Source organism: Bubalus kerabau, chromosome 1 (genome assembly GCF_029407905.1).
Source record: "Bubalus kerabau isolate K-KA32 ecotype Philippines breed swamp buffalo chromosome 1, PCC_UOA_SB_1v2, whole genome shotgun sequence".
Lineage (NCBI taxonomy): Eukaryota > Metazoa > Chordata > Mammalia > Artiodactyla > Bovidae > Bubalus > Bubalus kerabau.
Window position 1 is genome coordinate 216157900 of NC_073624.1, and position 19419 is coordinate 216177318.

The 19419-nt window shown below is 45.5% G+C and overlaps 1 protein-coding gene across 1 annotated transcript in view; it reads left to right on the plus strand.

Moving 5' to 3' along the window:
• Window positions 1-18583, plus strand: part of SLC25A48 (solute carrier family 25 member 48) — a 40403-nt gene extending 21820 nt beyond the window's left edge. The window contains exons 5-7 of the mRNA XM_055566776.1: window positions 4269-4526; window positions 7215-7348; window positions 18461-18583. Coding sequence (XP_055422751.1) covers window positions 4269-4526; window positions 7215-7348; window positions 18461-18583 — 515 coding nt within the window. The remainder of the gene's footprint in view (window positions 1-4268; window positions 4527-7214; window positions 7349-18460) is intronic.
• Window positions 18584-19419: the final 836 nt, after the last annotated feature.

Consider the following 19419-nt stretch of genomic DNA (forward strand, 5'->3'; position numbering starts at 1 on the left):
ATTTCACCCTAGAAGGAAATATACCTAATGTGAACCCCTCCACAGGCACGTGTGCACCCCCAAGCCCAAGCCCTGGAGGTTCCTGAACAATAGGCTGAGGGGAGGTTCAGTGTGAGCGAAGTACCCACCTCCTTCCTTGGGTTCTTTGCACAAAGACATACAAATTCACATGTATTGGTTGTGTATATTTCTGAGAGCTGCTTGCCAGCAACCTCCCAAGTCAGTTTTTAAGGGTCACCAAAATGTGTTTTACCCAGACTAAAATTGGTCCAGAGTTAGAGTTACCGGAGGCTCCTATTCAGAGCTTTTCTAAGTCTGGCTGCCAGGTCTCCCTGGCAACACCTTCCCCAGCTGAGCCATGGAGCATCTTGTGGTTTGAGCAACTGATGAGAATGCCTGCCGTCTTCTGGCTCATGGTCCTGTATGAACTGTCCATACCACTACACTAAAGTAGGTGGGCCTGTGACAGCTGTCACCTGAAAGAGATTTGCTTTTCGTCGGGTGACACGTCGTTGACATCACAGAATCCTTTAACCTTGAAAAGCAGGAGAGGCTAGGTAGCCTTCACAGTTTTGCTCTGCCTGAGTGACCAAAATGGCTTATTTCAAGCATAAGATGTCATTTTCTCAGTAGGATAGGGTACTGGTGCATGTCATGGTCAAAACTCACCAACTGTGCACTTACCAGCTACACCGTTTATGGGATGTAAATTACACCTCAGTTGAAAAAACAAGCTAATTAAAACAAGTAGAGGAGGCTAGAGAAGACAAAGGGAATCTTGAGGTTGATTGGTTTTCATGGGAAAAGAGGTGAGACTGGAGAATGGGGAAGAAGTCCAGCCAAGGATGCATCATCTCAGTGTAATAACAAGGACACATCAAACAAACCTCAGATAAGAGGAGTTCTGTTAACAAGAAGGGGGTGGTGTACTCATAAAAAATGTCATTGTCATCATAAAAAAAAAAATAACAAAGCAAGGCTGTGGAAATGCTCCAGATGAAAGGAAGCTACCGAGACATGACAACGAAATATAATACCTGATGGACTGGATTGTGTCATGGGGGTGGGGGAGAAACACTCTAAAGGTCCACGTGAGATCACCAGGAGCGTGAGCACAGGCAGTACATTAGATACGAGGATTGTCCGTGTGATTATGAACCTGGCTCCTTTCCCACAGCGTGTAGGACGGCATCCTGATTCTTAGGAAACGCAAACTGAAGAATTCAATGGTAAGGGCTATTTTGTATGTAACTCACCCTGAAATGGCTCAGAGAATAAAATTACATATTGTATGTATGGGCCAGAGAATTTCCTTCTTGCTTATTTTGGGAGAAAAAGAATGAAAGTACAGATCTGGTGCTGGGTTGGGTCTTGATGACAAGGTTGGCTCTCGGTTTGGCCAAATGTTTTTCCCATTTTATCAGACTCTCTCGTTCTATCAGTAACTCCTGAAAGTCACATCATACCCACAACTGATTGATGAAAACCTTGACTCCAGGTCGGGTCACTGTTACCTGGAGCTGAACCACGCAAAGTTTAGGAATTGGGACAAAGGCATCTGTTCAGTTTAATTGCAAGCCCATGTTTGAGTGAGGAGTGGAGGAGGGGTATGGGCAGGGAGGGAGGGAGAGGACACACAAACCATAAAACAAATAAGGTAAAATGTTAAAAATAGGTGCGGGGTAAATGTGTAAATATAGGTGCAGGGGGTTCTGTGTAAAATTTTCTCCTTTTCTTGTACTTTTTTTTTCAAATTTGAAATTATTTCCAAATAAAAAATTTATTTACAAATGTCAGGGATGAGCTGCAAGGAGTTCTCTGTAAAATTTTCTTTTTTTTTTGTACTTTTTTTTTCAAATTAGAAATTATTTCCAAATAAAAAATGTATTTACAAATGTCAGGGATGAGCTGCAAGGAGTTGAGGGCTTCACAGTATCATCTTGTTTCCAGAAGGCCCTGACAACCAGCTCATACTCGTGTCAGTGTTCCAGGTCAGAATTATAATTATATTGATGTAATAGTTGTAAATGGATCATTTTCAAGCAATTAAAGCTAGATTTCTTATGTTATAACCCTAGAAGAATATGAGAGAATTTCCTTATTGCTTATCCTGAAAAGAAAAGGAAAAAAAGGGCAGATTTTTTTGTTGACAAAGCCAGTTGGTGGTTGGACAGGTTTTTGTTTTGTTTTGTTTTGTTTTTTTCAACATCTGTACCTCCAAACAAGCTCTCCTTCAATAAGTAACTTTTGAGCTCTACATCATACTCATAGTTGATTCATGAAAACTTTGACTTTGGGGACAAATCACTAGTACTTCCATGTGAGCATGGCCCAGGCAAAGTTTATATGCTGGGACAATTACATCTATTTGGTTTAATGCCAAATTTTCCCAGGATGACCCTGGTGGTATCCTAGTGGCTTTGGGAGAGAAAGGGGAGTGTTCAGTGATCTCTCAGAGTGCTCTCAAAGACTGCATGCAGTATCTGACCTTGCCCTGAGCTTAGAGTGCCCTGTGCCCCTAAACGTGGCCGCCACACCTGCTCACTCCCTGCAGGATCCATTGTGAAAGAGAATGGGACTCGGCCTCCTGCAGTTGGCCTAACACACATGGCCATTATCCCTCTCTTCCCCCAACATGGAAAGAAAATACGGGACTAGTTTGTTAAAGCAAATTTTCCAGGCAAATAGAAACCTCCCCCTTGACCTTGTCTACATCCAGGACAAGTGAAAAGGACAAATTGTACTTAACTCCTAAATTTCCCGTTTGGACTGTGGCATCATGAAGCTGAGTATTCTTTCCTGACCTTCATCTGATAAAGAAAGGGCTATTTAGGGGGCTTGGAAGTTCACCTGTGTGATGAAAATGATCTGTCTTTTAGCCAGCATTCTGTAAAAACCCAAATGAGCTGGTGCTTCCAGGGAATTGAAACCAGGTGACAAAATGGGCATGTGGTCACAAGAAAGCTCCATTCTGTTTCTGTCCTGATCATGTCACCTTAGTTCTCCAAGAAGGAAAAGTTGAGAATATGATCTGCTTTATCTGCACTGGGACTGGGAGGTCTCTCTGGCCACGAGTCAAAGCTATGCCAAAGGTCTGTAGCAGAGTAGATGAGCATCAGACAGGGAGATGAAAGGAGCCAGGTGGAAGGATTAGAGTCACAACTTTCTGTCTACATATGTCCTGAGAAGACACTACCGACGTAACAACCAGACCAAGACCAGTGGTCTGCCAGCAGAGATCCCAGTGGTCAGAGAAGGAGACAGCACTCTGTGCCCTGGACTCTGAGGGGCCAATGGCATAGTTCTGCCCTACAGTTGTTTCAGGGCACCGCCTGGCCAGGGCTGGAGTGAGTCAGTGAGACCATGTCCAGCCTTCCAGCCCGTCATCTGGTCTCAGTAATGCTCTGGTGAGACCACTGCACCCCTACAATGTTCCTAGCACCATGCTGAGCTCTTTATAGGTCTTACCTTGTTTATATTCACAACAGCCTATTCTCATTTTTATTAAAAAAAAAATACAATTTCCTAACTTTATTGAGATACGGTTGACATATAGCCTTGTATAAGTTTAGGGTTCACAGTGTGATGGTTTGGTGCACATATGTGTAGTGAAATGATATCAAGATAAGGTCAGTTTGCACATCCACCACCTCACATAGTTCGCATTTTGTGTGGGTATGTGGTGAGAGTGTTTAAGATCTACTGTGTTAGCAACTTTCAGTATGGGCTTGTCCTCTTTTCAAAGGTAAAGAAACAAAGACTTGAAAGGTGCCTACCAAGGTCAGAAAGTTGGTAAGCAGGGCCAGGATTTGGAGCCAGGACAGTTTAGTTTTAAATCTCATATGATTTTTAGCATGCTATGTACAAGTAGACACACACACACATACCCACAGTGTGTTGGACTTTACAGCCTGTGCTTCAAGACAGAGCTTGGTCTGGCTCAGCATGTTTGTTCTGAGACATCATGCAGTCACACCTGCTCAGAACGTCATAGTGATGGTTGACGGAGAACCCCGGGCGTCCTAAGGCAACAGGTGTTTTATCACCAGGTGGGACTGCCTCCAGTCTGGCGGCACATGCTGGCAAGGGCTCCGCATTGGGACTTCAGAATCCCCATTTGAGCTGCCAAGACAGTCAGAAGGTTTGGTAAAAATCAATTGGTGATGTGAGTGGGAACTCTCAATGGGCTGGGCTGGATTGCCTCAGTGCCAGAGATGGCCAGTCTCCTGCCTTGGGCCACTTGCCACCTTTTTGCTCTGTCTTTGCAGCCAACCTCGGTTTGAAGCCCAGAGTGGCAGCTCTTGGGGAGCAGCCAGCCTACCAGGGGCCTGTGCACTGCTTCGCAACCATCGTGCGGACAGAAGGCCTGGCGGGGCTGTACCGGGGAGCCAGCGCCATGCTGCTGAGGGACGTTCCAGGCTACTGCCTCTACTTCATCCCCTACGTGTTCCTGAGTGACTGGATCACGCCCGAGGCCTGTGCAGGCCCCAGCCCCTGTGCTGTGTGGCTGGCGGGCGGAATGGCGGGTAAGGGCAGCATGGTTGATCCCTGACCCTGTGCTGACCACCGCAGCGGGACAGTGGGGCAGGGGCAGGGTTCATCCAGCCTCTCTTCCAACAGTTCTTTGTTAAGTACCTGCAATGGTCAGATCTGGGGCTTCCTTGGTGGCTCAGTGGTAAAGAATCTACCTGCAAAGTAGGAGATGCAGGAGACTTGGGTTCAATCCCTGGGTTGGGAAGATGCCCTGGAGCAGGGCATGGCAACCCACTCCAATATTCTTGCCTGGAGAATCCCCATGGACAGAGGAGCCTGGCAGGCTACAGTCCATGGGGTTGCAAAGAATCAGACAGGACCACAGCGACTTAGCACACACATGCACTCACACACACACACACACACACACACGCATGCACATACACATGGTCAGACCTAGCCAGGCGGAGGAAGGGCTAGGGATGGGGAATGGCCCCTCTCTTTCTCCCCGCACCTTCTCTGAGTCCCTATTTGGGCTCTTTCTGTTTTCAGTTGGAAGGTATATTTTGAGCACTCACTCTGTGTCAGGTAGTGCTGAGCTTTGAAAAGAAAATCTGTTATCATGGTCCACCTTTTTAAAATATTGGCACCCTGCAAATCTTTCTAACATGAGGATTTAATTCTCCCCAGAAGGTAGGAATCACTCTCCCCATTTTTCAGATGAGAAAACTCAGGTTCAGAGTGACCAACCCAAAGTCACACAGCTAATGCAGACAGTGTAGCGGGGACACTGCCGTCAGAAAGAGCCAAGTTCAAATCCACACTTAGTCACGTTGTGGCCATGGACTGGTTATTGAACCTCCCTCCTCAGAACCCATACTGCATCTCCATGTCACTTCAGCTGGAAGTCAGCGACCTTGCGGTGGTTTCAAGGCCATCAGCATCTGCTTGTTACCTTTCTGCACACCTTTTCTGCTCATGTCCCCTTACTTAGTTCAGTGTCAGTCACACTGGGTCCATTTCCTGCAACTTGGCCGTGCCTGGCTCCCTCTCCACCACAAAGTCTTTGCACTTGCTATTCCCAGGGCTTGGATTTAGCAACACATAGGCCACCAGTGACTTTGACAAGATTTGGATGAAGAGAAGGGTGTGAGAACCTGACTGAAGTGGGATCAAGAGAGAATGGGATGAAAGAAATTGGAGAACCCAAGTACGCACAACACTTCTGAGGGATTTGACTGCACTGTACTGGGGAAGAGGGAAACACAGCTATAGTCAGAGAGGGGATAGAAGTCAAGAGAGGATTGCTTCTTAAGAAGGCTGATAGCCTGGTATGTTTGATATTGACAGGAAAGATCCACTGGAGAGAAGAAAATTGTCATGACGTCCCTGGTGGTCCAGAGGCTAAGACTCTGAACTCCCAGTGCAGGGGACCCAGGGTTCGATCCCTAGTCAGGGAACAAGATGCTGCAACTAAAGATCCCGTGTGCTGCAACTAAGACCCAGTGCAGCCAAATAAATATTTAAAATAAAAAAAAGAAAATTGTCATTCTTTCTCCTCCTCATCATAACCAGCTGTGCTTGAAACAGGAACTACATAACAGAGCCTACATCTTAGCCACCAGACCCCAGTGTTCCCCATCCCCCTGCATGTCTGAGGCCTGGCCTGTGCCAGCTCCCAGTAAGTGCTCAGTAAGTGCCTGTTGGCTGAGAGGGCAGACAGGCCCCTACTGCTCTCATTTTTGGTGAGAACAGATGCATGTAGCCTGGCAGGCAAACCTGTTTTTGTAATGCCCAAGCCCATGGGCTGAGAACAGAGGGGTATGCCAGGGCAGCACCTGGACTGACTCCAGGGAAAGCAGCCCCATTTATCCTGGCAGGAGGCAGGAGACGCCCAGAGGGTTCCCAGAGGACCAAGGCTGGGAGGCCAGGACGGGCAGGGAGCTGGGGACAGGCTAAGACCTCATTTAGGAGCTGCTGGGCACCAGTTACAAAACTTTGCAAACCAGCTGCCTTGGACTTTGGCATCAGTTTGTTTTTGTCTCCCCATCAAAGAATGTGCCAATATCTGTGTTTACACAATAACCTGGTGTTGTTTTCTTAGAGTCCTTTAAAGTCACAAAAGTGCTCAAACCGGGACACCTGAGCTTTATCCAATGAAGAAGACTCAGTGGCACATGGTCCCAAGGGTTCTCCTATTCCATGTCACTGCAAAAGATAAGAGCTCTTTAAAGACCTGCCCCTCCCCTCTTTACGATCCCTCAGCTGGCCAGCAGCCTATCTCCAAGTGTTTGTTTAGTGTCTCTGTGTTCAGAATAAATTGTGCCTGTGGGGAGCTACCAGCCTTCAGCCTCAGGCCTCACCCTGGACTCCCTCCCCTGTGTGTGCTTGGAAAGTACTGGGCCTTTTCTTCCAATAAAAGCTGTCAATACAGGCTTCTGTTTACGAAGCACTAGCTACGCACCTGGCTCTGTGCTAAATGCTTCATTTGCGTTAGTTCATTTGTCCTCACAGCAATCCCACGAAGAGAGGTGCTGCTGGCACATTTTACAGGAGACAAACCCAAGGCCTAGAGGAGGCAGAAAATTTCTGCCGAGTCCCACACCATGTGGTGAGGGAGGGTCAGGGACCCCTTTCCTAGGCCCTGACCCTGAGCTCTTTCCAGAAATCTACAGGGAGCCAGTGCCCCTCCAGACCCTGACCAGCTAGCCCCTCATAGCTATTTGTCTCTCTCTTTACAGGAGCAATTTCTTGGGGAACAGCAACTCCTATGGACGTCGTGAAGAGCCGACTGCAAGCTGATGGGGTTTATGTAAACAAATACAGAGGTGTCCTGGACTGCATCTCCCAGAGTTATCAGAAAGAAGGTCTTAAAGTAAGCCCTGCCGCAGTCACGTGTCAGTGACGTCTTGGGTCAGTGTCAGTCCCCCGAGGGCTGCTGCTGCTGCTGCTAAGTCGCTTCAGTTGTGTCCGACTCTGTGCGACCCCATAGATGGAAGCCCACGAGGCTCCCCCATCCCTGGGATTCTCCAGGCAAGAACACTGGAGTGGGTTGCCATTTCCTTCTCCAATGCATGAAAGTGGAAAGTGAAAGTGAAGTCGCTCAGTCGTGTCTGACTCTTTGCGACCCCATGGACTACAGCCTACCAGGCTCCTCCGTCCATGGGATTTTCCAGGCAAGAGTACTGGAGTGGGGTGCCATTGCCTTCTAGTGTTACACTATTACACCCATTGATCATATATCGAACTATACATTTGATCAACTGCTTCAAGGGCTGCTGCTGCTGCTGCTAAGTCACTTCAGTTGTGTCCGAGGCAGGGTCAGACAAATGCAGGGATGTCAGACTTTAATAGAGTAACCAAAGTGCTGGCGGTTACCATTTACCGAGCACAATGAGCACTGCCTCTGGGGAGCTGCCAGCCTTCAGCAATGGCCTCACCCTGGACTCCCTCCACTGTGCATGCTCAAAATATACTGGGCTGAGAGGTTCAGAGAGGACTGGTAACCAATCTGAGGTCACACAGCTGACGTGTGATAGAGCCGGGGCCTGGACCCACCTCCGAGTTGCCAAGCTTGCCTCCTTATCCAGTCCTGTGGAAGCTCTATAGTCAAATCCCACTGGCCTTCAAAGGCAGATTCCCTGGGGATTCCCAGTTCTTTTGCCAGATCGCCAGGCTGGGAAGCCTGATGTGGGGCCTAGAGCCTTCACAACAGTGGGAGAAAATCTTTGGTATTATTGTTCTCTGGTTTGTGGGTCGCCCACCCGGTGGGTATGGGATCTGGTTTTATCGTGATTGCACCCCTCCTGCCGTCTGGTTGCAGCTTCTCCTTTGTCCTTGGATGTGGGGTATCTTTTTTTGGTGGGTTCCAGAGTCCTCCTGTTGATAGTTGTTCAACAACGAGCTGCGATTTTGGTGTTCTCACAGAAGATAAGCACACATCCTTCTACTCCACCAACTTGAGCCAGTCCCCTGCCTCCTCAGCCAAATAGGCTGGGAACTCCTTCCTCATTCCCTGCTCAGCACCTCACCCTCACCCCTTTGCCAAGTAAGAACTCCCAGACCCGCCACAATCATCACATCTCACAAGTTCCAGTTCCCCGATCTGTCTGCTGCTTTCCACCCAACGCCAGCCAGACTCCATCACCTCTGGTCTCGGCTATTGAAGTAGCATCCAGCCTGGGCTTGTCTCCCTTCTCCTGAACCCAAAGGGCTTATCCTAAATCCTAGCCTCTTCTTGCCTCTAAACTATCTCAGAATGAAGATCAGGTTTCCGCATCTAGTGTCTAAGATTATAAACTAATTCATCCCTATCTATCTTGCCTCCCGTGATACCTCCTAGCCCCCTCATACTTGCTTTTCCTTGAATGGGCCCCTGGCTTTCTTGTAGTGCTTCTTAGAGGCTTTCCTGGTGGCTCGGTGGTAAAAAAAAAAAATCTGTCTGCCAATGCAGGAGACGTGGATTCCATCCTTGGGTCAGAAAGATCCCCTGGAGGAGGAAATGGCAACCCACTCCAGTTTTCTTGCCTGGGAAATCCCACAGACAGAGAAGCCTGGCAGGCTACAGTCCATGGAGTTGCAAAGAGTCAGACATGACGTAGTGACTAAACAACAGCACAACTTGAATCAGCAGACTTGAGTTCCAAACCAGGTCTGGCTACTTGTAAGCTAGGGGAATCCAGGCAAGCTTTATCTCTCGAGGCCTCAATTTCTCCTATGATAACCATCCCTACCATAAACAGAAGAGACATTTGAAGGTTACATTAAATGAGGCATATAAAAAGTGCTCAGTTTAATGCATAATACATAAAGAACATTTAGAAAGAGTTAACTTTTTAGTATTAGCATTGGTATTTGTATTTATTAGTACTAATTTACTACTGACCTCAAGGCCTTATCTAATATGGCTGCCTCATCCCAAACCCTCCATTTTTTACTAACTGCCATCCAAGTGTGTTCAAATTTCTACTTTTTTGCTCCAGTGGAGGGCCAGAACTTCTCCTCCAGAAACCTGGACTTCCACAAAGGCTCTGTGTGATACTGCCCAAGTCAGTGTTCTCCAAGTCCTATAGCCAAGAGTGGCTGGAACCTTTTCACAGGCCACTGCAGATTTCACTGCCAGGACTGAGGTCTGTCTGCCTATTAGCTGACACACAGGTGGGCAGGATCCTGTTGGGTCCCTTGGTGTAAGGTGCTGGATCCCACAACTCCCTAGAGGCACCTTTGTTCATGGATGGTTGTTTAGTTTTTGTTGTTGAAGTAAGGGTAAAACGAAGGGTGTCCTGTGCTGCCACGATGCTGGTGTTACTCTCCCTGTGTGTCTACCGATTGTGAGATTTTTATTTCTTCATACACCTTCACATCACTGTCTAGTGATAGTTTATTTCAGCCTGCAGGACTCTCTTGAGCTTTACTTACAGGGCAGTGTTAGTCACTCAGTCGTGTCTGACTCTTTGTGATCCCTTGGACTGTAGCCTGCCAGACTCCTCCATCCATGGGATTCTTGGGGCAAGAATACTGGAGTGGGTTGCCATTCCCTTCTCCAGGGGATCTTCCCGACCCAGGGATTGAACCCAGGTCTCTCGCATTGCAGGCAGATTCTTTACCGTCTGAGCCACAGGAAAGCTCTTACAGGGTAGGTCTAGTGGTAATGTACTCCTTCAGCTTTTATTTATCTCTCGCTCTTGAAGGATAGTTTTTCTGGATACAGAATCCTTTTTCAACAGTTTTTATTTTCTTTTAGATCTTGGGATATATTGGCCCATTGCTTTCTGATCATCGAAGTCTCTGATGAGTAATCTGCTGAAAGTCTTATAGAGGATCCTTTGCATATAATGAGTCACTTCTCTCTTGCTGCTTTCAAGATTCTCTCTTTGTCTTTCAAAAATTTATTATAATGGGTCTTAGTGTAGATCTCGTTGAGTCCATATTACTTGGAGTTCATTGAGCTTCTTTGATATTTACATTCATGTTTTTCATCAAGTTTGGGAAGTTTTTGGCCATATTACTTCAAATACTCTCTGCCCACCCCCCTTCTTCTTGGACTCCCACAATATACTGCTCTGCTTGAGAGTTTCCCACAAGTCCCTTAGGCGCTGTTCACTTTCCTTCAGTGTTTTTTCTTTCTGTGTCTAAGACTCAATGATTTCTCTTGTCCTGTCTTTGAGTTTGCTCATTCTTCCCTCTACCTGCTCAAATAAACCTTTGAATCCTTCTGGTAAATTTTTTTCATTTCAGTTATTCATTCAGTACATTTCAGCTCCAGAATTTGTCTGGTTTTTTTTCCGGGTTTTCTATTTTTTTATTGATATTTCTGTTTTGTTCACATGTCATTTTCTTGACGCTGTCCACATCTTTAGTTTTTCAAGCATCTTTAAGAAGGGTGTTTTAAAGTCTTTGTCAAGTAGATATGCTATCAGGTCTCTTTGGGGGACATTTTCTGTTGATTTTTTTTTTCTTTGAGTCGACCATACTTTTCTATTTCTTACATGCCTTGTAATTTTTACATTGAAAACTAGACATTTGTGTCTAATAATGTAGTAATCTAGAAATCAGATTCTGTCTCTTCCCCAGGGTGCGGTAGGTTTCGTTTTTGATTGTTGTAGGCTATCTCTGTGCCAAAGATCAACCTGAGGTGTAAACTTAAGGTTTTCTCAGGTTTTTTCTGAGCCTGTGCCTTTCCCTGGGCATGCACGGTCACTTTTAATTTTCCCCATACATGCAGTTGCTTTTGAATTTCCTAGCCTTTAATGTCTGGCTCTCAAAAGAGGAAAAAGAGAAAAATGAAGGGAAAGGGGCCACCATTCCTTTAAATTCCCTGGAAATCACTTCAGCCAGAGGAGGAGGGGCTTGCAAAATGAAGGGGGATGTTAAACAAGAATGACTGTCTTCCTCTTTGCACCTCGTGATCAGAAACAGCAATCAGTGGCCAGGAGCAGATGTCCAATATATTCAGAGGATGAGGTTTTCGTTGCCCACCCTGGTTCCTGCAAGCTGTGTGCAGGTTGCTCCAGGAACATGTGCACAGCTGCCAGCCAAAGGGCTTGGAGTAGGGGATAGGTAGCTGCTACTGTGCTGAAAGCTAACATTGACCAAAATCAACCATTTCCCAAATGCTCCCCTGGAACTTGGAAGCCTTCAGGAAACTCCAGGGTTCTAAAGTAGTTACATCAGACAAATTCTGTCAGTGTAATGGCTGTCTAGATGAGGAGACAGAGTCCTGACATCCTCTTAGAATTCTCACTTCAGTTTTTTCCCTCCAGTTTTATTGAGATATAATTGATGTACAGCATTGTGGATGCTTAAGGTATACAACATAATGATTTGACTTACATATATCATGAAATGATTAACACAATAAGTTTAGTGAACATCCATCATCTCATACAGATATAAAACTAAAACATAGAAAAACATTTTTTTTTCCTTATAATAACAACTCAGGGTTTCCTCTCATATCACTTTCATATATGATGTATAGCAGTGTTGATTATATTTATCTTATTGTATATTACATCCCTAGTACATATTTATCTTATAACTCAAAGTTTGTGCCTTTTGACCACCTTCATCTAATTTCCCCTCCCACCACCCTTCACTTCTGCTGCTAAGTCGCCTCAGTCGTGTCTGACTCTGTGCGACCCCATAGACGGCAGCCCACCAGGTTCCCCCATCCCTGGGATTCTCCAAGCAAGAGCACTGGAGTGGGTTGCCATGTCCTTCTCCAATGCATGAGAGTGAAAAGTGAAAGTGAAGTCGCTCAGTCGTGTCCGACTCTTAGCGACCCCATGGACTGCAGCCCACCAGGCTCCTCTGTCCATGGGATTTTCCAGGCAAGAGTTCTGGTAACCACAAATCTAATGTTTCTTTCTGTTTGTTTGTTTTAGAAGTATAATTGACCTACAGCACATTGTTAGTTCCTGGTACACAGCATAGTGATTTGATTTTCCCGTACATTTCAAAATGATCACCATGATAAGTCTGGTCACCATCTGTCACTGTACAAAGATATTACATAGTTATTGACTATATTCCTCATGCAGCACATTTTATACCCATGACTCATTTATTTTGTAACTGAAAGTGTGTACTTGGTAATTTCCCTCACCTATTTCTCTCCTCCTCAACACTCTTCCCCCTCACAACCACCTGTTTTCTCTCTGTATCTATGACTGTGTTTCTGGTTAGTTATGTTTGTTCATGTGTTGTGTTTTTTAGACTCCACATATAAGTGAAATCATACAGGTTTTGTCTTTGTCTTATTTCACTTAGTATAATACCTTCTAGGTTCATCCACGTTTTCACAAATGTCAGGATTTAATTCTTTTTATGGCTTGGTGATATTCCATTGCACATATAGGTATCTTCTCTATCCATGCATCAATTGATACACACTTAGATTTCTTCCATATCTTGGCTACTGTAAATAATGCTGCAATGAACATAGGAGTGCATATATCTTTTATAATTAGTGTTTTCATTTTCTTTATGTAAATACCCAGGAGTGGAATTAGTAAATTGTGTGGTTGTTCTATTTTTTAATTTATTTGAGGAATTTCCATACTATTTTCCATAATGGCTGCACCAACTTACCATTATCAACACTTTTCTCCACATCCTTGACGACATTTGTTATTTCTTGTGTTTTTGGTAATAGTCATACTGACTGGTGTGTGGTGCTATACCATCATGGTTTTAATTTGCATTTCCCTGATGATTAGTCATGTTGAGCACTTTCTGTGTGTATGTTGGCCATCTATATGTCTTCTTTGGATAATGTCTATGCAGGTCCTCCGTTCATTTTTAAATCAGGTTGTTTGGTTTTTTTGATGTTGAGTTGTATGCGTTCTTTGGATATTTTGAATATTAACCTCTTATCAGATATATCATTTGCAAATACCTTCTCTCACTCATTAGGCAGCCTTTTTCTTTTGCTGGTAGTTTCCTTCACTGTGAAAAAACTTTTTAGTTTGATGTAATCCCATTTATTTATTTTTGCTTTTGTTTTCCTTACCTGAGGAGACTGCTCATAAAATATTGCTAAGACTAATGCCAAAGAATGTACTGCCTTTGATTTCTTCTAGAAGTTTTATAGTTTCAGGCCTTACATTTAAGTCTTTAATGTGTTTTGCATTTATATAGGGTGTGAGACAGTAGTCCAGTTTTTCCAAAACCTTAATGAAGAGGCTGTTTTCTCCCCATTTTACATTCTTGGCTCTTTTGCTGTAGATCAATTGCCCATATAAGTGTGGGCTCATCTCTGGGCCCTCTGTTCTGTTCCATTAATCTATTTGTTTGTTTTTGTACCAGTACCATACTATTTTGATTACTGTAGCTTTGTAGTATACTTTGAAAGCAGGGCACATGATACTTCCAGCTTTGTTCTTTCTTAAGATTGTTTTGGCTATTCTGGGTCTTTTGTATTTCCATACAAATTTTAGAATGATTTGTTCTAGTTCTGTGAAAAAATGTCATTGATATTTTGATAGGAATCACATTTAATTTGCAGATTATCTTAAGGAGTATGGTCTTTTAAATAATATTAATTTTTTTAATGAGCATGAGCATGGTGTATCTTTCTACCTCTTTGTGTCATCACTGATGTCTTATAGTTTTCCAAGTACAAGTCTTTTACCTCCTTAGTTAAACTTATTTCTGTGTATTTTGTATGCAACTGTAAAAAAGACTGTTTTCTTAATTTCTCTTTCTGTTAGTTCATTGTTAGCAACAAATTTCTGTATATTAATTTTGCATCCTACAACTTTACTAAATTTATTGAAGAATTCTAATAGTTTTTTGGTGGCATCTTTAGGATTTCCTTCGTGTAGTATTATGTCATCTGCAAACAGTGACAGTTTTACTGCTTTTCAAATTTAAATTCCTTTTATTTCCTTTTCTTCTCTGATTGCTGTGGCTAGGACTCCCAATACTATGCTGGATAAAAGTGGTAAGAGTGGATTTCCTTGTCTTGTTCCTAGTCTTAGAGGAAATGCTTTCAGCTTTCACCGTTGATAATGAAGTTAGCTGTGGGCTTGTTATATTTGACTTTGTTATGTTGAGGTATATTCCCTCTATACCCACTTTACTGAGAATTGTTATCACAATTGGATATTGAATCAATTGTCTTTTGTATATTTTTTTTAGCAGAAGCACAGTTTGTGGTTCAACCAACAAGTACAAAGGGAAACGTAAGAGAGATTCAAAAGAGATGCTCAATTTTTGAGATATTCTGTTTTCCCAAGTATTAATGTGTCATATTTCCAAGAAGTCTGCAGAAGCAAAATATATTGCTGATATCATTTCCTACAAAATGTTACTGTGTTGTTAAACGCAAAGTCCTAGAAAACAACTGAGGTCAGATGATTGATTTCTTAATCTCAAAAGTGTCTGACCCACAGTGTATATTCAGACAGGTTTTAAGTCATAATAGCAATATTAAAGCTGATTAACTGCATTATTGATGGAGATTAATTATTTTTATTAATTGGTTAAAAATATTATAGTATTTATAATATAAAAATAGGAAGCTTCAAAAGGTATAAGAGGGACACAAGAGTGTTCCTCCTGTGACCCCCAGTCTTTTCTCAAAGGCAATCAGTTATGAGTTTCTCGTGATATATTTTCAAATATTCACAAACTGTGCAAGCATATATGCATGTGTATATATTTATGTGTGTTTGTATAAGTGTTTGCATATAAACATACATAGTAACATGAAAAAAATCCTACACATCCCTGGAAAGTTAGGTAGTCTCACCATCAGATCCCCAGCAGGAGCAGGAAGAGCACCTTTTCCTAAAGCCTGGGGCTGCCTCCAGTCCCAGTGGGCTTGGTGCTGGCTTTATGGAGTCCCCATTCCCAAGGAGTTCTGCTGCAGCTCACTGAGGCTGCAACCTGTTCTCACTTCCCTATGGAAGAAGAGCTCGATGTAGGAAAGAACTGGAAAGGACTGAAATAAAGATGATGATGCCCAATTTTAGTAGCCCCTTATAACTCAGTGATTACCAGGAAAGTAGTCTTGATGATGGGGGAACTAGAAGTCCATGGACTTCGGGGGCAGCCCCAAGTCAGAATGGTAGAAAGGTGGGGTAGTTTGGGACCCATTCTCTGCCTGCTTTGAGGATCATCCTGAACCACATGGGTCATAGCTCACACTTGGAGACCTGTCATCTGCAATAAGGAGGCTGAAGGAGTGACTTGATGTCCTCTAGCTCCACGGAAGTGACTGCTTTGAGAGGGATCAGGACAGTTGGGTGAGACTGGATGACTCTAAGGAGAGATGGAGAGGACCATTTGTAAGTAGACAAGCTTCCTGAGGCATCAGGGTTGGTTGCTCTTTGGTTCTGCCACTTGGGGGATCTGGAACCTTTCTTCTGCTCTAGGAATCCCCCTTCACCACTACCACAACCACCACCAGGACTCTTTTGGCTCAGAGACTGTTGTTTTTTCTCATTAAGGAATTTGTTCATGTGTTCATTTACTCATTCCTTCACTCATCTGCCCATCCAACTAGCCATTGATTCATTTAATAAGATTTATAGAGGATCTTCTAGACCAAGCACAGTGCAGGTGCTGGGGATTCAAATGGGAGCCATACACATAGCCCAGCTCTCACTACTCTGATTAGGACTATTAATGAGTGGATAGACAAGTCATAGGTGATTGGAGGATGGTGTGAGAAGGGCTGTGATGGCAGAGATACTGAGGGCACAGAAGGCAATGGGTCATAATCCTACTTGGTGTGGCCGTGGCAGGGCTACCAGAGGGTAGAACCGAGTCTGGAGGGCATCCCAGCACCGGGGACCAGAAGAGGGTCAGTGGTGGGAGAGAGCTGGCCCGGCAGGAGGAATGGCAGGCCAATATACTGCCCACAGTGTCAAGTGTAAGAGGCAGCTCAGAGAAATGCAAGGAGCATGTGGGTCCTGGAAGGTCAGGGAAGGGTATGGACTTGATCTTGGGAAGTGGGGAGCCGTTGAGGAATCATGAGGAAAGACTGTCTAGTGATCTTGTGTTCCAAAAGCCAGGGTAAAAGCCAGCAGGTCTGCACTCTGCTTGCCATCTTTGGGCCTCACAGCAGAGCAGGCCACAGCTGCGGGGAGGTCCTCTCTGGCTGTCTGAAGTGGCCCACAGCTCCTGCATGGCCCAGTGCTGTTGGGGAGGAGGATCCCACTCCAAGCTGGGTCCTGCCTGGCCTGCCTTGCCTTGTGGAGGTGCACACGGGAGCCTCTGTGTACACCCAGCATGGAATTTTCCTCTCGGAGCCTGACCCAATTCCTTGTTGTTATTCAGTCACCCTGGGTGAATTCCATCTCTGTGGAATTCCAGAAAGGTTAGACATTAGAGAGGAGTGCTAATGTTACAAGGAGCCTGCTTGCCCCTACCTGAACGCTTCACTGTTTGTCTTGGCCACTTGCTCATCTCTGTGGATCTTGGCCCATCAGCTCCCTTCCCTGGGGCCAAGTCTTCCCCCCAACCCTGGGTATACTGAGGCCCTTCTCTCTTCTTCCTGACAAAGCTGCATGTCCCAGGCTTCCATGAGTGTCACGCTGCAGACACCTCTCCTGAAGGGATGTCACCTGATGTCCTGGCCCATGACAGTGGTCTGTACCTACCCTGACGCTAGAGTCCCACAACTAAGGAAACTGGGGACATGCAAAGGGCTGGACTTCTACCTTCTGAAAATTAAAGTACCGAGAAGTTCTATTCACAGACTACAACTGTGAACAGTAAATTATACAGGCATCAGTTAACAGGCTTACCTCTTACAACCGACAGTTCTCAGGTCATTCATTTGTGGGTAGCAATTTGCCTTCAGACGTGTCATCTCTCCCCAAAGAAGACATTTAACGACAGCTCCTCCCCACCCTGGGGCTTCCCAGGTGGCGCTACTGGTAAAGAACCCTCCTGCCAATGCAGGAGATACAGGAGATGCAGGTTCAATCCCTGGGTTGGGAAGATCCCCTGGAGGAGGGAATGTCAGCCCATTCCAGTATTCTTGCCTGGAAAATTCCATGGACAGAGGAGCCTGGAGGGCTACAATCTATGGGATCACAAAGAGTCGCTCATGGCTGAAGCAGCTTAGCACACCTCCCCACCCCACCCCTCACCAAGGCCTTTATTTGTTTTCATCATGTTATGGGTTACACTGCAATTATTCCTGAATGGGGCTTATGTCGCTTAGTAGGTTATAAACTTCCCAAGGGCCGGGACCACATCACATAGATCAATGTCTACCCAGCACCAGGCAGGAAGATTCACAGTGGAGGGGCAGCACCGTACCATGTTCCCTAGGGGTGATAAATTCAGTCTTCTTGTACTAAAGGCAGAGTTTAGCAGCTCAGTACAGACACGCCTCAGCATTCATGACAGAAGTGGAGTGGTACTCTGTATGAAGTAGTGATTTCATACACTATTGTTAATAAGGATGGTGTGATTTGTCAACAGTTAAGGAGTGCTTACTGCAGGACACGCACTGTGAAAATGCCTTTAAAAGCAACATGTCATTTATTCCCTCAACAACTGTAGGAGGTTAATAGTATTATTACCCCCATTGGACAGGTGGGAAAATCGAGTTCTAGAGCCTTGGCCAATTTCCCAGGTAACATAGCTGCTAACCGGCAAAGCTGTGCCTGGACTCCACATCTGCCGTCTGGAGCATGGCCTGAGTTAGCTTCCCCTACCCTGCCCTTCTGGGACGTCCTGTGAAGCACCTGTCACAGTGCTTGGTCAGGGCCTGGTGCCCTGTCTACCACTGCAGAGCGTATGGAGCTGTAACTTGCAGTCCCAGAACCAAGCATGTGTTCGCGTGCTCATGAGAGAGAGCACAGTTTTAAGCAAGCGAACGTGGTGTTCACAGGACTCACGTGTGAGCTGGTAGTATCTAGCGCATGCATACTGGGCCTGCGAAGAAACGTGCCTTCAGAAGTGATGTGGATGGGGGCGGAGGGTGCCGGTCCGTGTCCTGTGATAACCCCGCCTCCTGCCAAAGGTGTTTTTCAGAGGCATCACGGTCAACGCCGTGCGGGGCTTCCCCATGAGCGCAGCCATGTTCCTTGGGTACGAGCTCTCGCTGCGGGCGATTCGTGGGGACCACGTGGTGACCAGCCCCTGAGCGCCAGGTCAGTGCACCTCTTTCCCTGCCACTTGTGCCCTCCCGGAACTTAAAACCCCTTCTTTGCGGTGAAAGTGGTGTGGACTTCGGAAATTTCCGTTTGTTTCCTGTTTAATCTGTGTTAGTTCAGGACTAGAATTGCCACCCTTGTCATCAAAAAGCTCTTCTGAAATGCCCACCTGTGGCTGGTCATGAGCTAGGCGGTCAGTAATTGAGGCCCGCCCAGAACTTACTGTTTGTAGCGAGCTCACCTGTCTGTTTCCCATTCAGCCCTTGGAGAGAAGTGCATTAGCTTCACCATACAAATTCAGTAACCCAAGACAGAGGTCTCAAACCAGGGTGCCCACCCTCTGGTACACTGTTTCTCCACCTCACTACTGAATAGGCTCCTAAAAAACAGCCTTTGCCACCATCCCTGCCTCCCACACCCTCTCTTTTTCCTGTTCTCATTGTAGAAAAGTCACTGCAACCAAAGGGATCTGAAAACTGAAGTCTGAATAAGTTACTCCCCTCGCTCCACTGCCCTCGATGGCTCCCGATTGCCCTCTAGGTTAAGTGTCAGTCCTTAAAGCCCTCGTCCTCAGCAGCATCCTAAACATACCATCCTCATTCTTGCCTCTGGGCCTTTGTGCATGCTCTTCCAGCCTGACTCCCTCTCCTCAGACCTGCCTCTTGTCCTTGGCCTCGCCAACTCCTCTTTGTGATCCAGGCCCTGGTGTAGGAGCCTCCTCCTGCAGGAAGCCTGCCCTGATGCCTCGGCCAGGAGGAGCTACACCTACTATAGGCTCTGCTCCCAGTCAGCTGAAAGTTCCAGGGGAGCTATAACTGTTTTTTCT